This window comes from Dipodomys merriami, unplaced genomic scaffold (genome assembly GCF_024711535.1).
Source record: "Dipodomys merriami isolate MVZ:Mamm:240054 unplaced genomic scaffold, mDipMer1.0.p SCAF_45, whole genome shotgun sequence".
NCBI lineage: Eukaryota > Metazoa > Chordata > Mammalia > Rodentia > Heteromyidae > Dipodomys > Dipodomys merriami.
In genome coordinates this window covers 1480174-1494506 of record NW_027206013.1, presented here as the reverse complement: position 1 = coordinate 1494506, position 14333 = coordinate 1480174, and the positions used below count along the sequence as shown (strand labels likewise).

The window sequence follows — 14333 nt, the reverse complement described above, 5'->3', positions numbered from 1 at the left end:
CCCATGTTCAAGTCTGAAAACCTATTTTAAGTCTAAAAAAACAGTAGCCAATAAAGAACACAAATTTTTAGTGAATGTAAGCAACACTGAAAACAGAAACAAAAATATGGCATCTACTTAATGAAGACACTTAGCTCACTTGCAGGTGGGAACATCAACCTTGTCTACCTGCAAATTAAATTAGCACATGCTATTAAGCTCTATGATCATTTAATAACCAAAATGTTGGTTTAATATTCAATATTAGCCTAAGAAATCAGTTTTCTTTCAAAAAGTGAGTTTTAATGACATTAAAAAATGTTCAGGGACTGGGAAGGTGGCTCAGTGGTAAAGTGCTTGCTTTGCATGCATGAGACCCTGGGTTTGAGTCCTCAGCACCACATAAGCAGAAAAAACTGGAAGTGGCACTGTGGCTCAAGTGGTAGAGTACTAGCCTTGAGCTGAAGAGTTGAGGGCCAGCGCCCAGGCCCAGAGTTCAGGCCCCACGACCGACAAAAAAAAAAAAAAAGTTCAGCCACGTGCTGGTGGTTCCATGCCTAAACAATCCTAGCTACTCAGGAGGCTGAGCTCTGAGGATCACAATTCAAAGCCAGCCTAGACAGAAAAGTCTGTGAGACTTATCTCTAACATTAAACTACTCAGAAAAAGCCAGAAGTGGCATTGTGGCTCAAGTGGTAGAGTGCTAGCTTTGTACAAAAGAAGTGTAGGAACAGCGTCCAGACCCTGAGTTCAAGCATCAGTATTCCTTGCCCTCCTACCCTGGCCACAAATGTTCAATTTATGAGAATAGACAAGTAAACCTTTTGAAGTGAAGTGACCACTTGTCTGCTAGGTTCTCTCATGGCTGAGGTTACTTAGAGGGTATGGGTTTGCATGCTCATGCTCAGTTCTGGTATTCACATTCCACTTTCCATATGGCATATACAACAGAGCCAATCCTTGATCTTTTTTTTGTTTTTGTTTTTTTTTGTCAGTCATGGGGGCTGAACTCTGGGCCTGGGCGCTGTTCCTCATCTCTTCAGCTCAAGGCTAGTGCTCTACCACTTGAGCCACAGCATCACTTCCAGCCTTTTCTGCTTATGTAGTGCTGAGGAATCGAACTCAGGGCCTCATGCATGCAAGGCAAGCACTCTACCACTGAACCACCTTCCCAGCCCACCTTGATCTTTAAGACAAAAGAAATAGTGCAATAAACCATGGTGGTCACTGAAAAATTCCACATAGCACAACATCTCTTTTATTCAATATGTACATGTGTTTTTTTTTTGGGGGGGGGTTGAGAGGGGAGTTGGTCCTGGGGCTTGAACCCAGGGCCTGAGCATTATCCTTGATCAATTTTTTTTTCTTTTTTGTCAGTCATGGGGCCTGAAATCTGGGTCTGGGCGCTGTCCCTTTAGCTCTTCAGCTCAAAGCTAGTGCTCTACTACTTGAGCACCACTTCTGGCTTTTTCTGCTTATGTGGTGCTGAGGAATCGAACCCAGGGCCTCATGTATGCAAGGCAAGCACTCTACCACTGAACCACCTTCCCAACCCCATCTTGAGCTCTTTTGCTCAAGGTTAGTGCTCTACTCATTTTTTTTTGGGGGGGGGGGTCCGGTTGTGGGGCCTGAACTCTGGGCCTGGGCGCTGTCCCTCAGCTCTCCAGCTCAAGGCTAGTGCTCTACCACTTGAGCCATAGCACCACTTTCGGCTTTTTTCTTTTTGCTTATATGGTGCTGAGGAATCAAACCCAGGGCCTCATGCACGCAAGGCAAGCGCTCTACCACTGAGCCACCTTCCCTGCCCCAGTGCTCTACTATTTGAGCCACAGTATTATTTTAAGCAACCCCTCCCCTCAACCCTTGTACTGGGCCTGAACTCAGGCCTTATGCTTTCATCTTGTGCTCTACCATTTTGAACCACATGTCTCCACTTCTGGCTTTTTGTTAAGTAACTGGAGATAAAGTCTTAGATTTGTCTGCCAGGGTTGGCTTTGAACCACAACCCTCAGAACCCAGCTTTGTGAATAGTTAGAATTATAGGAGTAAGCCAATGGCACACCTGGCTTTTGACAGCATTATTTCTATGCTATCAAGGGTACTTCTCTGTTCAAACTTGTTGGTATTAAGTAGGAAGGTACTTCAAGGCAACTGAGTATTTTGCAGCTTAAGCATTTCTAAAACGGATCTGTTCCTTCAAAATTCTAGGTCCTTCCAGGCAAAAATTTCTAAAGAAAACATTTTTTTTTCTTAGTACTTAAAAAGTAACTGGCTCTCAGCCTCCTTATACTGCTATTTCTGCATTATTCACAGCTACCAAAGGAGAAAAAATGAAATGGGAGGCAGTTGGCAGGTGCTGATCCCACAGTCAGAGTGCTCCCCCTCCACTTCCTCCCACACCACACAGCAATCCACTGGTACCACTCAGATGGTGTGAATCATGGCTGTTTGTGTGCATGCTTACTTGGGCATAGGTTTCCTTCCCCTGAAAGATTGGAAGTCCCTCCAAGGCTGGTATTACATTTGACCATGATCCCTAGCTCTTCCTACTATCCACCCAGAATTCCATCCCTTCTAATATTACACTAAAGAATACAGTAAGCTGCCTCTCTCTCTTTTCTATTTATCAGGACTCTTCCTCCTTGTGCTAGCCCATGCACACACACGAGCACACACACATACACAGCATTAAAATCTAGAAGATTTAGGCTGTTGGAATGGTGCAAACCAGTACAGCACTCAGGGAAGTTGAGCCAAAGAAGATCATGAGTTTGAGACCAACCTATGCTGTTTAAACAGACCTTGTAAGTAATAAGCTGAATGTCAGTTAGCCCATGCCTATAACGTTCCCTACTCAAAAGGCTAAGACCTGGAGCATAATAATTCCAAGCCAGAAAAAAAAAAATTCTAAGCCAGCCTAGGCAGAAAATCTGTAAGTCTCCATCTTCAATTCACCGGCAAAATGTTAGACTAGAGGTATGGTTCAAATAGTAGAGTGCCATCCATGAGCAAGAAAAGGGGTGAGCAAGAGCACATGGCTTGATCAAAGTTCAATCCCCAGTACTTTGATCCTATTTACAACTAATATACACATGTGGGCAATGACTGGGCAGAAGTGTCAAACAGGTTTTCTAAGGGACAGATTTCTGACATGAACTACATTAAAAGGGGGGAGGAATACATCAGAATTTCACTTTTTTTTTTTTTTTTTTTGGGTCGGTTGTGGGGCTTGAATTCTGGGCCTGGGCACTGTTCCTCAGCTCTTCAGCAAAAGGTGACTGCTCTACCCCTTGAGCCACAGAACCACTTCTGGTGGTTTCCTGGAGATAAGAGTCTCATGGACTCAAAGCCAGCCCAGGCTGGCTTTGAACCACGATCCTCAGATCTCTGAGTAGCTAGGATTACAGATGTCACTGGCACCCGGCTCCACCTTTCTTTAACAACCATCTGTTGGTTTTGCATGCCAGTGGCTACTACTCCATAGCATTCAAATTACATTTGCCATAAGGCATCTTAGGCTACTTGCTATGCTGTGGGAATGGTGGCACTGGCTGGGCCACCTTACCAGGGCTCCTACTTGGCCATGATGAGTGGTTAGAGGAGGGAAAGGTACTTAAGTTGGGCACAGAGACAATGAGACTCAGCCTGTGACTTAGGCTGCAAGCATCAGGAAACAGAATGTGGCTGATAAGGATAGTGTAGAGGACAGCAATGCTAATTCCAGGTGAAGTGATTGTGCTTACAAATCCAAATTCTACTAGACTTTTCTTCCAGTTATGGATACTAAGAAAGTCCTTCTGGCTTAAGTTGGTTGGTAATAAGATCTTGTTATATAGTACTGAAAAGACCTTAAACAGGTGACACACAAAACCTGCCCCTAAATCTCCTCCTAAGGCCCTTGAGCCTATCTCTAAGAATACTTCTAATTTTAAGGGGTATTTTTGTTGTATATTTCATATAGTTTGAATCATACTGTGTAACAAATGCTGTATTACTTTTCCATAGTAAATATTCATCATTATTTTCCCAAGTTAAAAAACTTTGCAAAAATAACTCTTAGTGGCTTTATACTATTCTTTTAAGTGGATAATTATCATTGGCATTTAGGTGGTTTCTAATGCCTAAATTTAACATGATCCAAACTAAATTCTCCAGGCAATCTCCTGAACTGCTCTCCTATGGTTTTCCTTATCTCAGCATTTCCTGTGAACTGAATGTCTTTGTCTTTTGCTCATTTATTAAGCCACTGAGCTCTTAGGTTTGTCTCTGAACTTTCTATACTAATAATACAGATGATGAATCTATCAATTATCAAGTGGGAAGTCTGTATAGGAAAATTATGAAGCTTGTCCAAAGTCAAAGGTTACAAATATGGAGTCCTATTTTTAACTTAAAAGGCTGATTCCAGAACTCCAGGGCATTAACTATTGTTCTGTTTCCCTTCTACATATCAGTAAGGATAGGAACCTAAACGTTATTCAGTGTAGAACATCTTTTTTTTGGTCGGTTTGAGGCTTGAATTCTGGACCTGGGCACTGTCTTTCAGCTCTTCAGCTCAAGGCTAGCGCTCTACCACTTGAGCCACAGTGCCACTTCCGGCTTTGTCTGTTTCTGTGGTGCTGAAGAATGGAACCCAGGGTCTCATGCATGTGAGGCAAGCACTCTACCATTGAGGTACCTTCCCTCAGCCCCCGTAGAACATCTTAGAACTACTGTTCACACCTAATCTTTTGTCTTTTAGACTTTTATGCAATCAAATCTCTTCTTTTCCCTTCGTGTTTATTTTGTTTTCAAAGTTTAGGAAGACAGTCTTTCTCCATGTACAGATCAGAAAAAACAGTAAATACTCTAAAAATATTGTATAATTTTTAAAGTAGTTAATAATTGATTCTTCTGGAATTCATTTTCATGTGTGAGTAATAATTTAAATTGATTTTCTTCCAAATATTCAACCAGCCTAGAGCCATCTGCTGAATAATAATCATTCTTCCCCCTCATTGGAGTCATTTGGAGAGGAATTCTAACCTAAGATTCCTTTGAAGAAAAATCTACAATAATCACTAGAGTTTAGGGGATATGGTAATCAAAAATGTCCAAAAAATATGTGAAAAAATGTTCAATTTCACTCTTAATTAAAGACAAACTAAATGCCATTCCCACCCCCATGTGGTTGGCAGACCCAAAAGTTCAATACTCCAGAATTACTGGAACAAAAGACATGTGACAGAATTACTAAAGTGCCCTCCACAAGATGCAACCAATTTATACTCCACCAGCTGTCTCAGAGAACATCCACTTCCCTATAGCCTTGACCATACAGTGGGTTATCAAGCTTTTGGTGTTCGCTATTTTGAGAAATAGGTCCAAAATGAATTACTGGTCTTTCAATGTTCCTATGCAATATGAGTAAAACAAAACAAAACAAAAAAACAAACTTTCCCCCATAATTAAGGGACATTTTCACTCCCTTTTCTGAGAATTACCATTATCTAGACCTACAAGTCCCATTGTTTTCCTCGTCAGTTGGGGACTTCACCTCAGGTCCTGGGTACTATCTCTGAGCTTTTTTGTTCAAAGCAAGTGGTCTACCAGTTTGAGCCACAGCTCCACTGGTTTTGAACCTTGTTGCTTAGATGTTAGCCTCCTAAGTAGCTACAATTATAGATGTAAGTCACTGGTGCCTTGCTAGGTTCTTAATATCTATTCAAGGGCCACCAAAGATTTACTCAAATCTGCACATTGAATAAATTTATGCATGCTTACACAGTAAAACTAAAAACAACTTAGTGGTGGATTAAAAATGGCACAAATCCCTTAGTTTCTTCCACTAACTATAAAAATTCATTTCTTCATCACTTGAATCCAGCTTCATGATTTGACCGAGTGTAACAGATTAGGTGTTCTGAGAATTGGTTTCAAGAGGTCTTGAACTTATGCTCTTTGTAAAAAAAATTTTTTTGGCAGTACTGGGGATTGAATTTGATCAAGCCTTGTGCTCTTGCTCAACCCCTTTTCTTGCGCATGGATGGCATGAACCATACCTCTAGTCTGACATTTTGCTAGTGAATTGAAGATGGAGACTTACAGATTTTCTGCCTAGGCTGGCTTGGAATTATAAGGCTGCAGGTCTTAGCCTTTTGAGTAGGGATTACAGACATATGAGCCACCAGAGCTTGGCTTAGATTTTAATTCCTGAATGAGCCAACCTCAAAATTCATATGAAAGAAAAAAGAAAAATAAGCTAAAAAATGATTTGGTAATAATCTGATACAAGTAATGACTATCTAAAGAGAAAAGTAAGGAAAGAGAGTAAAGCTTCCAAGAAGGTCCATTTATCATAAAGGCTTAGTTATGCAATTTATTTATTTCTTTTGTCTTTTTCTGGGCAAGTACTGGGGCTTGAACTCAGAGCCTCCCACTATCATTTGTTTTTTTCACTCAAGGCTGGTGGCTCTATCACTTGAGCCACAGGTCAACTTCTGGGTTTTTAGTGGTTAATTAGACGCCAGCTCCCATGGCTCACGCCTGTAATTCTTGTACTCCAGAAGCTGAGATCTGAGGATCACAGTTTGAAGCCAGCCAGGACAGAAAATTCTTCATGAGGGCTCGGACGGTGGTTCAGTGGTAGAGCACTTGCTTGCATGCATGAGGCCCTGGGTTCGATTCCTCAGCACCATATAAGCAGGAAAAAAAAAAGCGTAAGTTGCGCCATGGCTCAAGTAAGTGGTAGAGCGCTAGCCTTGAGCTGAAGAGCTGAGGGACAGTGCCCAGGCCCAGAGTTCAGGCCTGTGACCAACCCCCCGCCCCCAAAAAAAAAAATTCCTCATGAGAGTCTTTTTTTTTTTTTTTTGTCGGTCGTGGGGCTTGAACTCTGGGCCTGGGCGCTGTCCCTTAGCTCTTCAGCTCAAGGCGAGCGCTCTACCACTTGAGCTACAGCGCCACTTCCGGTTTTCTGGTGGTTTTATTGGAGATAGGAGTCTCACGGTCTCTCCTGCCCGGGCTGGCTTTGAACCGTGATCCTCAGATCTCAGCCTCCTGAGTAGCTAGGATTACAGGCGTGAGCCACCAGCGCCCGGCCTCATGAGAGTCTTATCTCCAATTAACCACTCAAAAGCCAGAAGTGGAACTGTGTTTCAAAGTGGTAGAGTGCTAATCTTGAGCAAAAGAGCTCAGGGATAGTGCCCAGGCCCAGAGTTCAAGCCCCACAACACACACACACACACGCACGCACGCACGCACGCACGCACACACACACACACACACACACACACACACTCAGGGATAGTGCCCAGGCCCAGAGTTCAAGCCCCACAACACACACACACTCAGGGATAGTGCCCAGAACCAGAGTTCAAGCCCCACAACACACACACACACACACACACACACACACACACACACACACACACACACACACACACACACACACACACACACACACACACACACACACACACACACACACACACACACACACACACACACACACGGGGGGGGGGTAAAGTACAAACCAAACCAAATAGTTACATATGTCATACACATGAAGTTCACTAAAAACAACAACAAAAAACCCTACAGCTTTATCAAAGAATTATATAATTTACACACACACATATAACTTGTATATACATTGACAGAACAAAATTTTAAAAGTTATTTGGAGATTTTGGTAATTAATAGTAGTTTTTATTATCTTTCCCTATTCCTTCTAAATTATTTTATTTTATTTTATTTTATATTTTGGGTCTGGTTGTGGGGCCTGAACTCTGGGCCTGAGCACTGTCCCTCAGCTCTTCAGCTCAAGGCTAGTGCTCTACCACTTGAGGTATAACGCCACTTCCGGCTTTTTTCTTTTTGCTTAATGTGGTGCTGAGGAATCGAACCCAGGGCCTCAGGCACGCAAGGCAAGCGCTCTACCACTGAGCCACCTTCCCAGCCCCCTCTAAATTATTTTATACAATCATAAAATGCTATATTTATATCAGAAATCAAAGAATTTCTCCTGAATCCAAAACAAATTCAATTCTAAAGAAGTATTTCTGAATCTTGACATAAATTCAAAATCTCAAACTGATAGTTGCTAAAATTAAAAAATATATAAATTCATACATATATATACAAGAATACACACGGGGGGGGCGGAGGGAGGATGGGAAGGGGAAACAAAGGAGGAGGCTACAATGCTTGATAAGAAATGCACTCATTATCTTGCCCATATAATTGTAACCCCTCTGTACAGTATTTTCACAAAAAAAAAGTTCAAAAAAAATACACACAAACAGCAAAATTTAGAAAAAGCTAAAATTTCAACAACAGACTGAACAAAAATACTACAAAATCTTAAGACAGATCTATGTATGAACATGAAAAATATTTAAGACAATTCTAGTAGCAGTGACATTCAGGGAATAATTGAAAAAGAATTTTACCTTCTTAAATATTCATGAAAATTTTTGTTAACTTTTGAAATTATTATTGAGACAGGCTCTTGCTATGTGACCCAGCCTCAAATTCCTAATTCTGCGACTGGGATTACAGACTTACATATACTTACATTTTAGGTTAAAAAAATGTATAGACGAGCGTAAAGAATAGAGGGAATGGAACTCAAATGGTAGCTCATTTACCTAGCAAATATCAGGCCCTGCGTTTGTTCAATCCCCAGTACTCTAAAAGTGATATTATATAGTAGGGCAAGTAATAATGTAACTGGTCAAGCTGTCATCCAATTCCTTATTTAGATTCCCTTTTCATTTGTAAATACTCTTGTTTACATTGGGTCCTCCAGATAATCTAATGGGGATTAGAACATGGACAACTTGGAGTGGGAGAGGGAGGAATTATTATCTCATCTACCATGGTTTTACAATAATATAAAAGGTTTTTGTTTTTTGGGTAGTGGGGACTGAACGCTGGGCCTGGGCCCTGTCCCTCAGCTCTTCAGCTCTAGGCCAGTGCATTACCACTTGAGCCACAGCGCCACTTCCAGCCTTTTCTGCTTATGTGGTGTTGAGGAATGGAACCCAGGGCCCTCATGCATGCAAGGCAAGCACTCTACCACTGAGCCACCTTCCCAGCCCCAAGGGTTTTTTTTTTTTGTCAGTTGTGGGGCTTAAACTCAGTGCTTGGGAGCTATCTCTGAGCTCATTTTTGCTCAAAGTTAGTGTTCTACCACTGTGAGCAACAGCTCTACTTCTGGTCTTCTGATGGTTAACTGCAGATAAAGAGTCCTATGGACTTTCCTGTCCAGTCTGGCTTTGCCTGCCATGTCTGGCTTTGAACCGTGATACTCAGATCTCAGCCTCTTGAGTAGCTAGGATTACAGGTATGAGCCACCCACCAGTGCCTGTTTGTGTTTTGTTTTAAGCAGCTGCCCAAAGTTGGCATGGTGGCACAGGCCTATATCTCAACATTCAGAAGGCTTAGGCAGGAAGAATAGTGAGTTTAACATCAGCCAAGATACATACAAAGATCCTGTTGGGGACAGGGGGTGTTTCTCATAAATATTCAATACATATTAAATAGTAATAGGAATGAAGCCAGGTGTGATGATCTATACCTGTAATCTGGCCAGAGGCTAGCTCTGTGCAAAAGTGCTAGACCTTATCTGATAAATAAAAACATACCAGGTATCAGTTACTCATGCCTGTAATACTAGCTACTCAATAGGCTATGATCTGAGATTAGTAACTTAAAGCCAGCCCAGGCAGGAAAGTCTATGAGACTCTATCTTCAATAAAATACCACTGAAAAAGTGAGAAGTAATGTTCTGCTCAAGTGGTAGATCACTAGCCTTGAGCAGAAAGAAGGTCGCTCAGGGATAGCATCCACATCATGAGTTCAAGCCCCAGGACCAACACACACAAAAAAGAAAAGCAGACTGTGGGGCATGGCTCCAAAAGTGGAGCCTAGCAACCATAAGGTCCAGAAGTTCAAAACCCTAATATTGAGCGCACGCGTGCACACACACACAAATCCAAACAATAGAAAGATAATTATTTATTTACAAAGGATAAAAATCTTAGTTATTATTATTTTATTATTATTATTATTATTATATTATTATTAGTGCCAGTCCTGGGGCTTGAACTTGGGGCCAGGGAGCTGTCTCCAAGCCTTTTTGCTCAAGGCCAGTGCTCTATGACTTCCAAATTTTTGGTGGCTAATTGGTGATCAAGTCTTAAACTGTCCTGTTTGGGATGGCTTCAAACTGTGATCCTCTGATCTCAGTTAGGATTTATTAGAAATAGCTGCCAGTGCCCGGTTTATTACCATTCATTCAATTTTATTTTATTTTTTAAGTCATGTTGCTTGAATTCAAGGCCTGGCTACTGTCCCTGAGCTTTTCTGCTCAAAGCTAGTGCTCTACTACTATGAAACACAGCTCCATTTCTGGTTTTGTGGTGGTTAACTGGAGAAAAGAGTCTCATAGACTTTCCTGCCTGGACTGGCTTTGAACCACAATCCTCAGATCTCAGCGTCCTGAGTAGCTAGGATCACAGGTGTGAGCCACCAGCACCCTGCTACCTTTTATTATTACTTTTTTTCTTCTTTTGTATACAGGTTATCTAACTGTTCCAGCACTTGCTGGTAAAGAGATGGATATAAGCAATGACCTTTTTATAAATCTCAAGTGAATTATGATAAATGAAAGAATATGAACATAGAAGGCAATATATTCCACGATCACATTAGTATGACATTCTGGAAAAGGCAAAGCTATAGGGATAGAAATAAAATCACCTCATTCAGTCAAGTGTTGGTGGCTCATCCCTGTAATCCTTGGTACTCACTCAGAAGGCTGAAATTTGAAGATTATGGTTGAAGTCAGCCTGTTTAGAAAAGTCCCTGGAGACTCTTTTTTTTTTTTTTTTTTTTTGGTCCGGTCGTGGGGCCTGAACTCTGGGCCTGGGCGCTGTCCCTCAGCTCTTTGGCTCAAGGCTAGCACTCTACCACTTGAGCCACAGCGCCACTTCTGGCTTTTTTCTTTTTGCTTATGTGGTGCTGAGGAATCGAACCCAGGGCCTCAGGCATGCAAGGCAAGCGCTCTGCCACTGATCCAACTTCCCAGCCCCATCCCTGGAGACTCTTATCTCCAATTAACCACTCAAAAAACTGGAAGTGGAGCTAAGCTGTGGCTCAAAGTGGTAGAGTGCTAGACTTGAGGAAAAAAGTTAGGGACAGTGCCTAGGACCTGCGTTTAAGCCCCATGACCAATAACAAAACAAAGAAAGCACATCACTTGCTACCAGGACCAGGGGACTGACTATAGGGAGCAGATCCTTTTCAGTGATTATAGAAATATTCCATGCGTTATGGGGGTATATATAGTATACCTTGTTAAAACAAAGAAACCCACTTTAGCCAAATGTTGACGAATCACGTCTGTAATCCTAGCTACTCAGGAGGCTAAGATCTTAAGATCATGGTTTGAAGCCAATTAAGCCAGAAGTGGAGCTGTGGCCCAAGTAGGAAAGCACTAGCCTTGAGCACAACAGCTCAGGGACAGCACCTAGGTCCTGAGTTCAAGCCCCAGGAATGGCAGACCTCACCACCACCCCTAAAATAAGATGGACAGACTTCATGTAAACTATTCTTTATAAATCTGATTTGGAGCCGGATGCTGGTGGCTCAAGCCTGTAATCCTAGATACTCAGGGAGGCTGAGATCTGAGGATCACAGTTCAAAGCCAGCTGGGGCAAGAAAAGTCCATGAGACTCTTTTTTTTGGGGGGGGGGGAAGAGGAGGGGTCCAGTCGTGGGGCCTGAACTCTGGGCCTAGGTGTTGTCCCTAAGCTCTTCAGCTCAAGGCTAGTGTTCTACCACTTGAACCACAGCGCCACTTCCGGCTTTTTTTCTTTTTGCTTATGTGGTGCTGAGGAATCAAACCCAGGGCCTCATGCATGCAAGGCAAGTGATCTACCACTAAGCCACCTTCCCAGTCCCTTCCATGAGACTCTTATCTCCAATAAAAACCATTCAATGGTAGAGTGCTAGCCTTGAGCTGAAGAGCTGAGGGATAGACAGGCCCAGAGTTTAAGCCCTGCGACCGACCAAAAAAAAAAAAAAAAAAAAAAAAAAAATCTGACCTAGAAGAATTTAAGATTGAGATATCTGATCCAAAATGCCCTAAAATATAAAACTTTTTGAATACTGACACAATTCAAAATGTAGAAAATCCCACACACCTGAATGATCTACTGTAATGACTCACATTCAAAACAGGCTCACTAACAATATTGTATAAAATTATCAACAGGTTATATATTTATGAAACAGAAATTAATTTTGTATTTAGATGTTGGTCCTTTCTCTAAGTTACCTCTTTATGTTTATTAAATATTCCAAAATGTAAGAAAATTAATAATTCCAGACATTTCTGATCTTAAGCATTTCAGGTAAGAAATAGTCAACCTCTAATTTGTTTTGTAGGCTTAAAAATGTGACTAGAAATTGAAATAATACAAATAAACAAAAACGTGGGAAAACTAGAACTTTCTCCAGACTTCTTCACTATATAGAAGATATTGCTCTCAAATTAAGAATCAAAGAGAGGCTGGTGGTATCTCAGTATGGAGTGCATGCCTATTATAAAGTTAGGCATTGGGTTACAGCTCCAGCACTGGAGGATGGAGTGAAAAGAAAAGAGTAAGCTGGGTGCTGGTAGCTCATGCACGTAATCCTAGCTACTCAGGAGGCCGAGATCTGAGGATTGCAGTTCAAAGCCAGCCCAGGCAGGAAAATCTGTGACATTCTTTTTTCCAATTAAAAAACCCACCAGAACACTGGAAGTAGCTCAACTTGTAGACCGTTTGCCTTGAGCCGAAGAGCTCAGAGAAAGTGCCCAGGCCCAGAGTTGCAGCTCTACAACCAACCAAAAAATTTAAGCTCTCTTTACTACAAACAGTGACCTAACAATTTTAACAAACACAACAAATATGAAGCTAAGTCTAAGAAACAATAATGAGCTAAGACTTACCTTTGGAGTCAGCATTTGGGAACAGCCTATTCCATGGTACTTTATTTTTGTGTGGAAGAGAGAGCAAATAGTTTCTAGCCTTTAAATTTATTATACAATTCAGGTCTTCCTGTGATGGGGATCCAAGAATACCTATTAAATAAAGTAATTAGCTGCTAAATATCAAGACCAAGGCAAACAAACATATACTATCAATTTGAGACAGAATGAACTTTGGTCCTTAATGTCTTCTTACCATCACCTAATGCTTACCTTTCCTTTTTTTTTTGTCAGTTGTGGGGCTTGAACTCTGGGCCTGCGCGCTGTCCCTGAGCTCTTCAATTCAAAGCTAGTGCGCTACCACTTGAGCCACAGCGCCTCTTCTGGTTTTCTGGTGGTTAATTGGAAATAAGAGTCTCACGGGCTTTCCTGCCTGGGCTGGCTTTGAATCATGATCCTTAGATCTCAGCCTTCTAAGTAGCTAAGATTATAGGCGTGAGCCACTGGTGTCCGGCTTCCTAAGAATTTTTTTTTTTTGGTTTGTTATGGGGCTTGAACTCAGGGTCTGGGTGCTGTCCCTGAGCTCTTCAGTTCCAGGCTAGCGCTCTACCACTTGAGCAACAGCACCACTTCTGTTTTTTTCTGCTTATGTGGTGCTGAAGAATCAAACGCAGGGTCTCATGCATGCAAGGCAAGCACTCTACCCATGAGCCACCTTCCCAGCCGCCTTCCTAAGAAATTTTTACATAAAGGTTTTATTTTTAATTTTTTTAAAAGATCAGAAACTTAACTCTATTACAGATTAGAATTATTAAAACTCCTGAGTCATTTAATGATGTGACTCTCAGGAACCTTACCCAGAATATGGTTCAGTTGGTCAAGATAATGCTTTCCTGGGAAGATGGGCCTATTGGACAGCATCTCTGCCAGGATACATCCCACAGACCAAATATCAATGGACTTGGTATAGCCCTGCAGCAGAAAGGGGAAAAAGGCAGATAATGATTATCTATGGATATGCCAAACAAGGAGATCTTGTTCCATGAGATGCATATTGCTGATACAAGTTGGAGCTTTTTCAAAATGTCACAAATACATGAAAACAATAAAAAGAAAAATAATTATTTGGCTTTCTTATACTTAACCATGATTAATTTTATTTCACATTTCAAATGCTGATTAACTTTCAATTTAATTAGATTTTCCAGCCAGGAACTGGTGGCTCACACCAGAAATCCTACTCAGGAAGCTGAGATCTGAGGATTGAGGTTCTAAACCAGCCCAGCTAGACAAATCCTTGAGACTCTTTATCTCCAATTAATCAGCAAAAAGCCAGAAGTAGAGCTCTGGAGCTCAAGTGGTAGAGTACCAGCCTTGAGCAGAAAAGGCCAAGCAAG

General features: G+C 41.6%; 1 protein-coding gene across 1 annotated transcript in view; it reads right to left on the bottom strand.

Moving 5' to 3' along the window:
- The window catches only part of Mapk1 (mitogen-activated protein kinase 1), an 88944-nt gene that overhangs the window by 11530 nt on the left and 63081 nt on the right, over positions 1 to 14333 (bottom strand). Inside the window, exons 5-6 of the mRNA XM_069994257.1 lie at positions 13794 to 13908; positions 12958 to 13089 (exon numbers count right to left, since the gene is read on the bottom strand). Of these exons, the coding sequence (XP_069850358.1) occupies positions 12958 to 13089; positions 13794 to 13908 (247 nt within the window). The remainder of the gene's footprint in view (positions 1 to 12957; positions 13090 to 13793; positions 13909 to 14333) is intronic.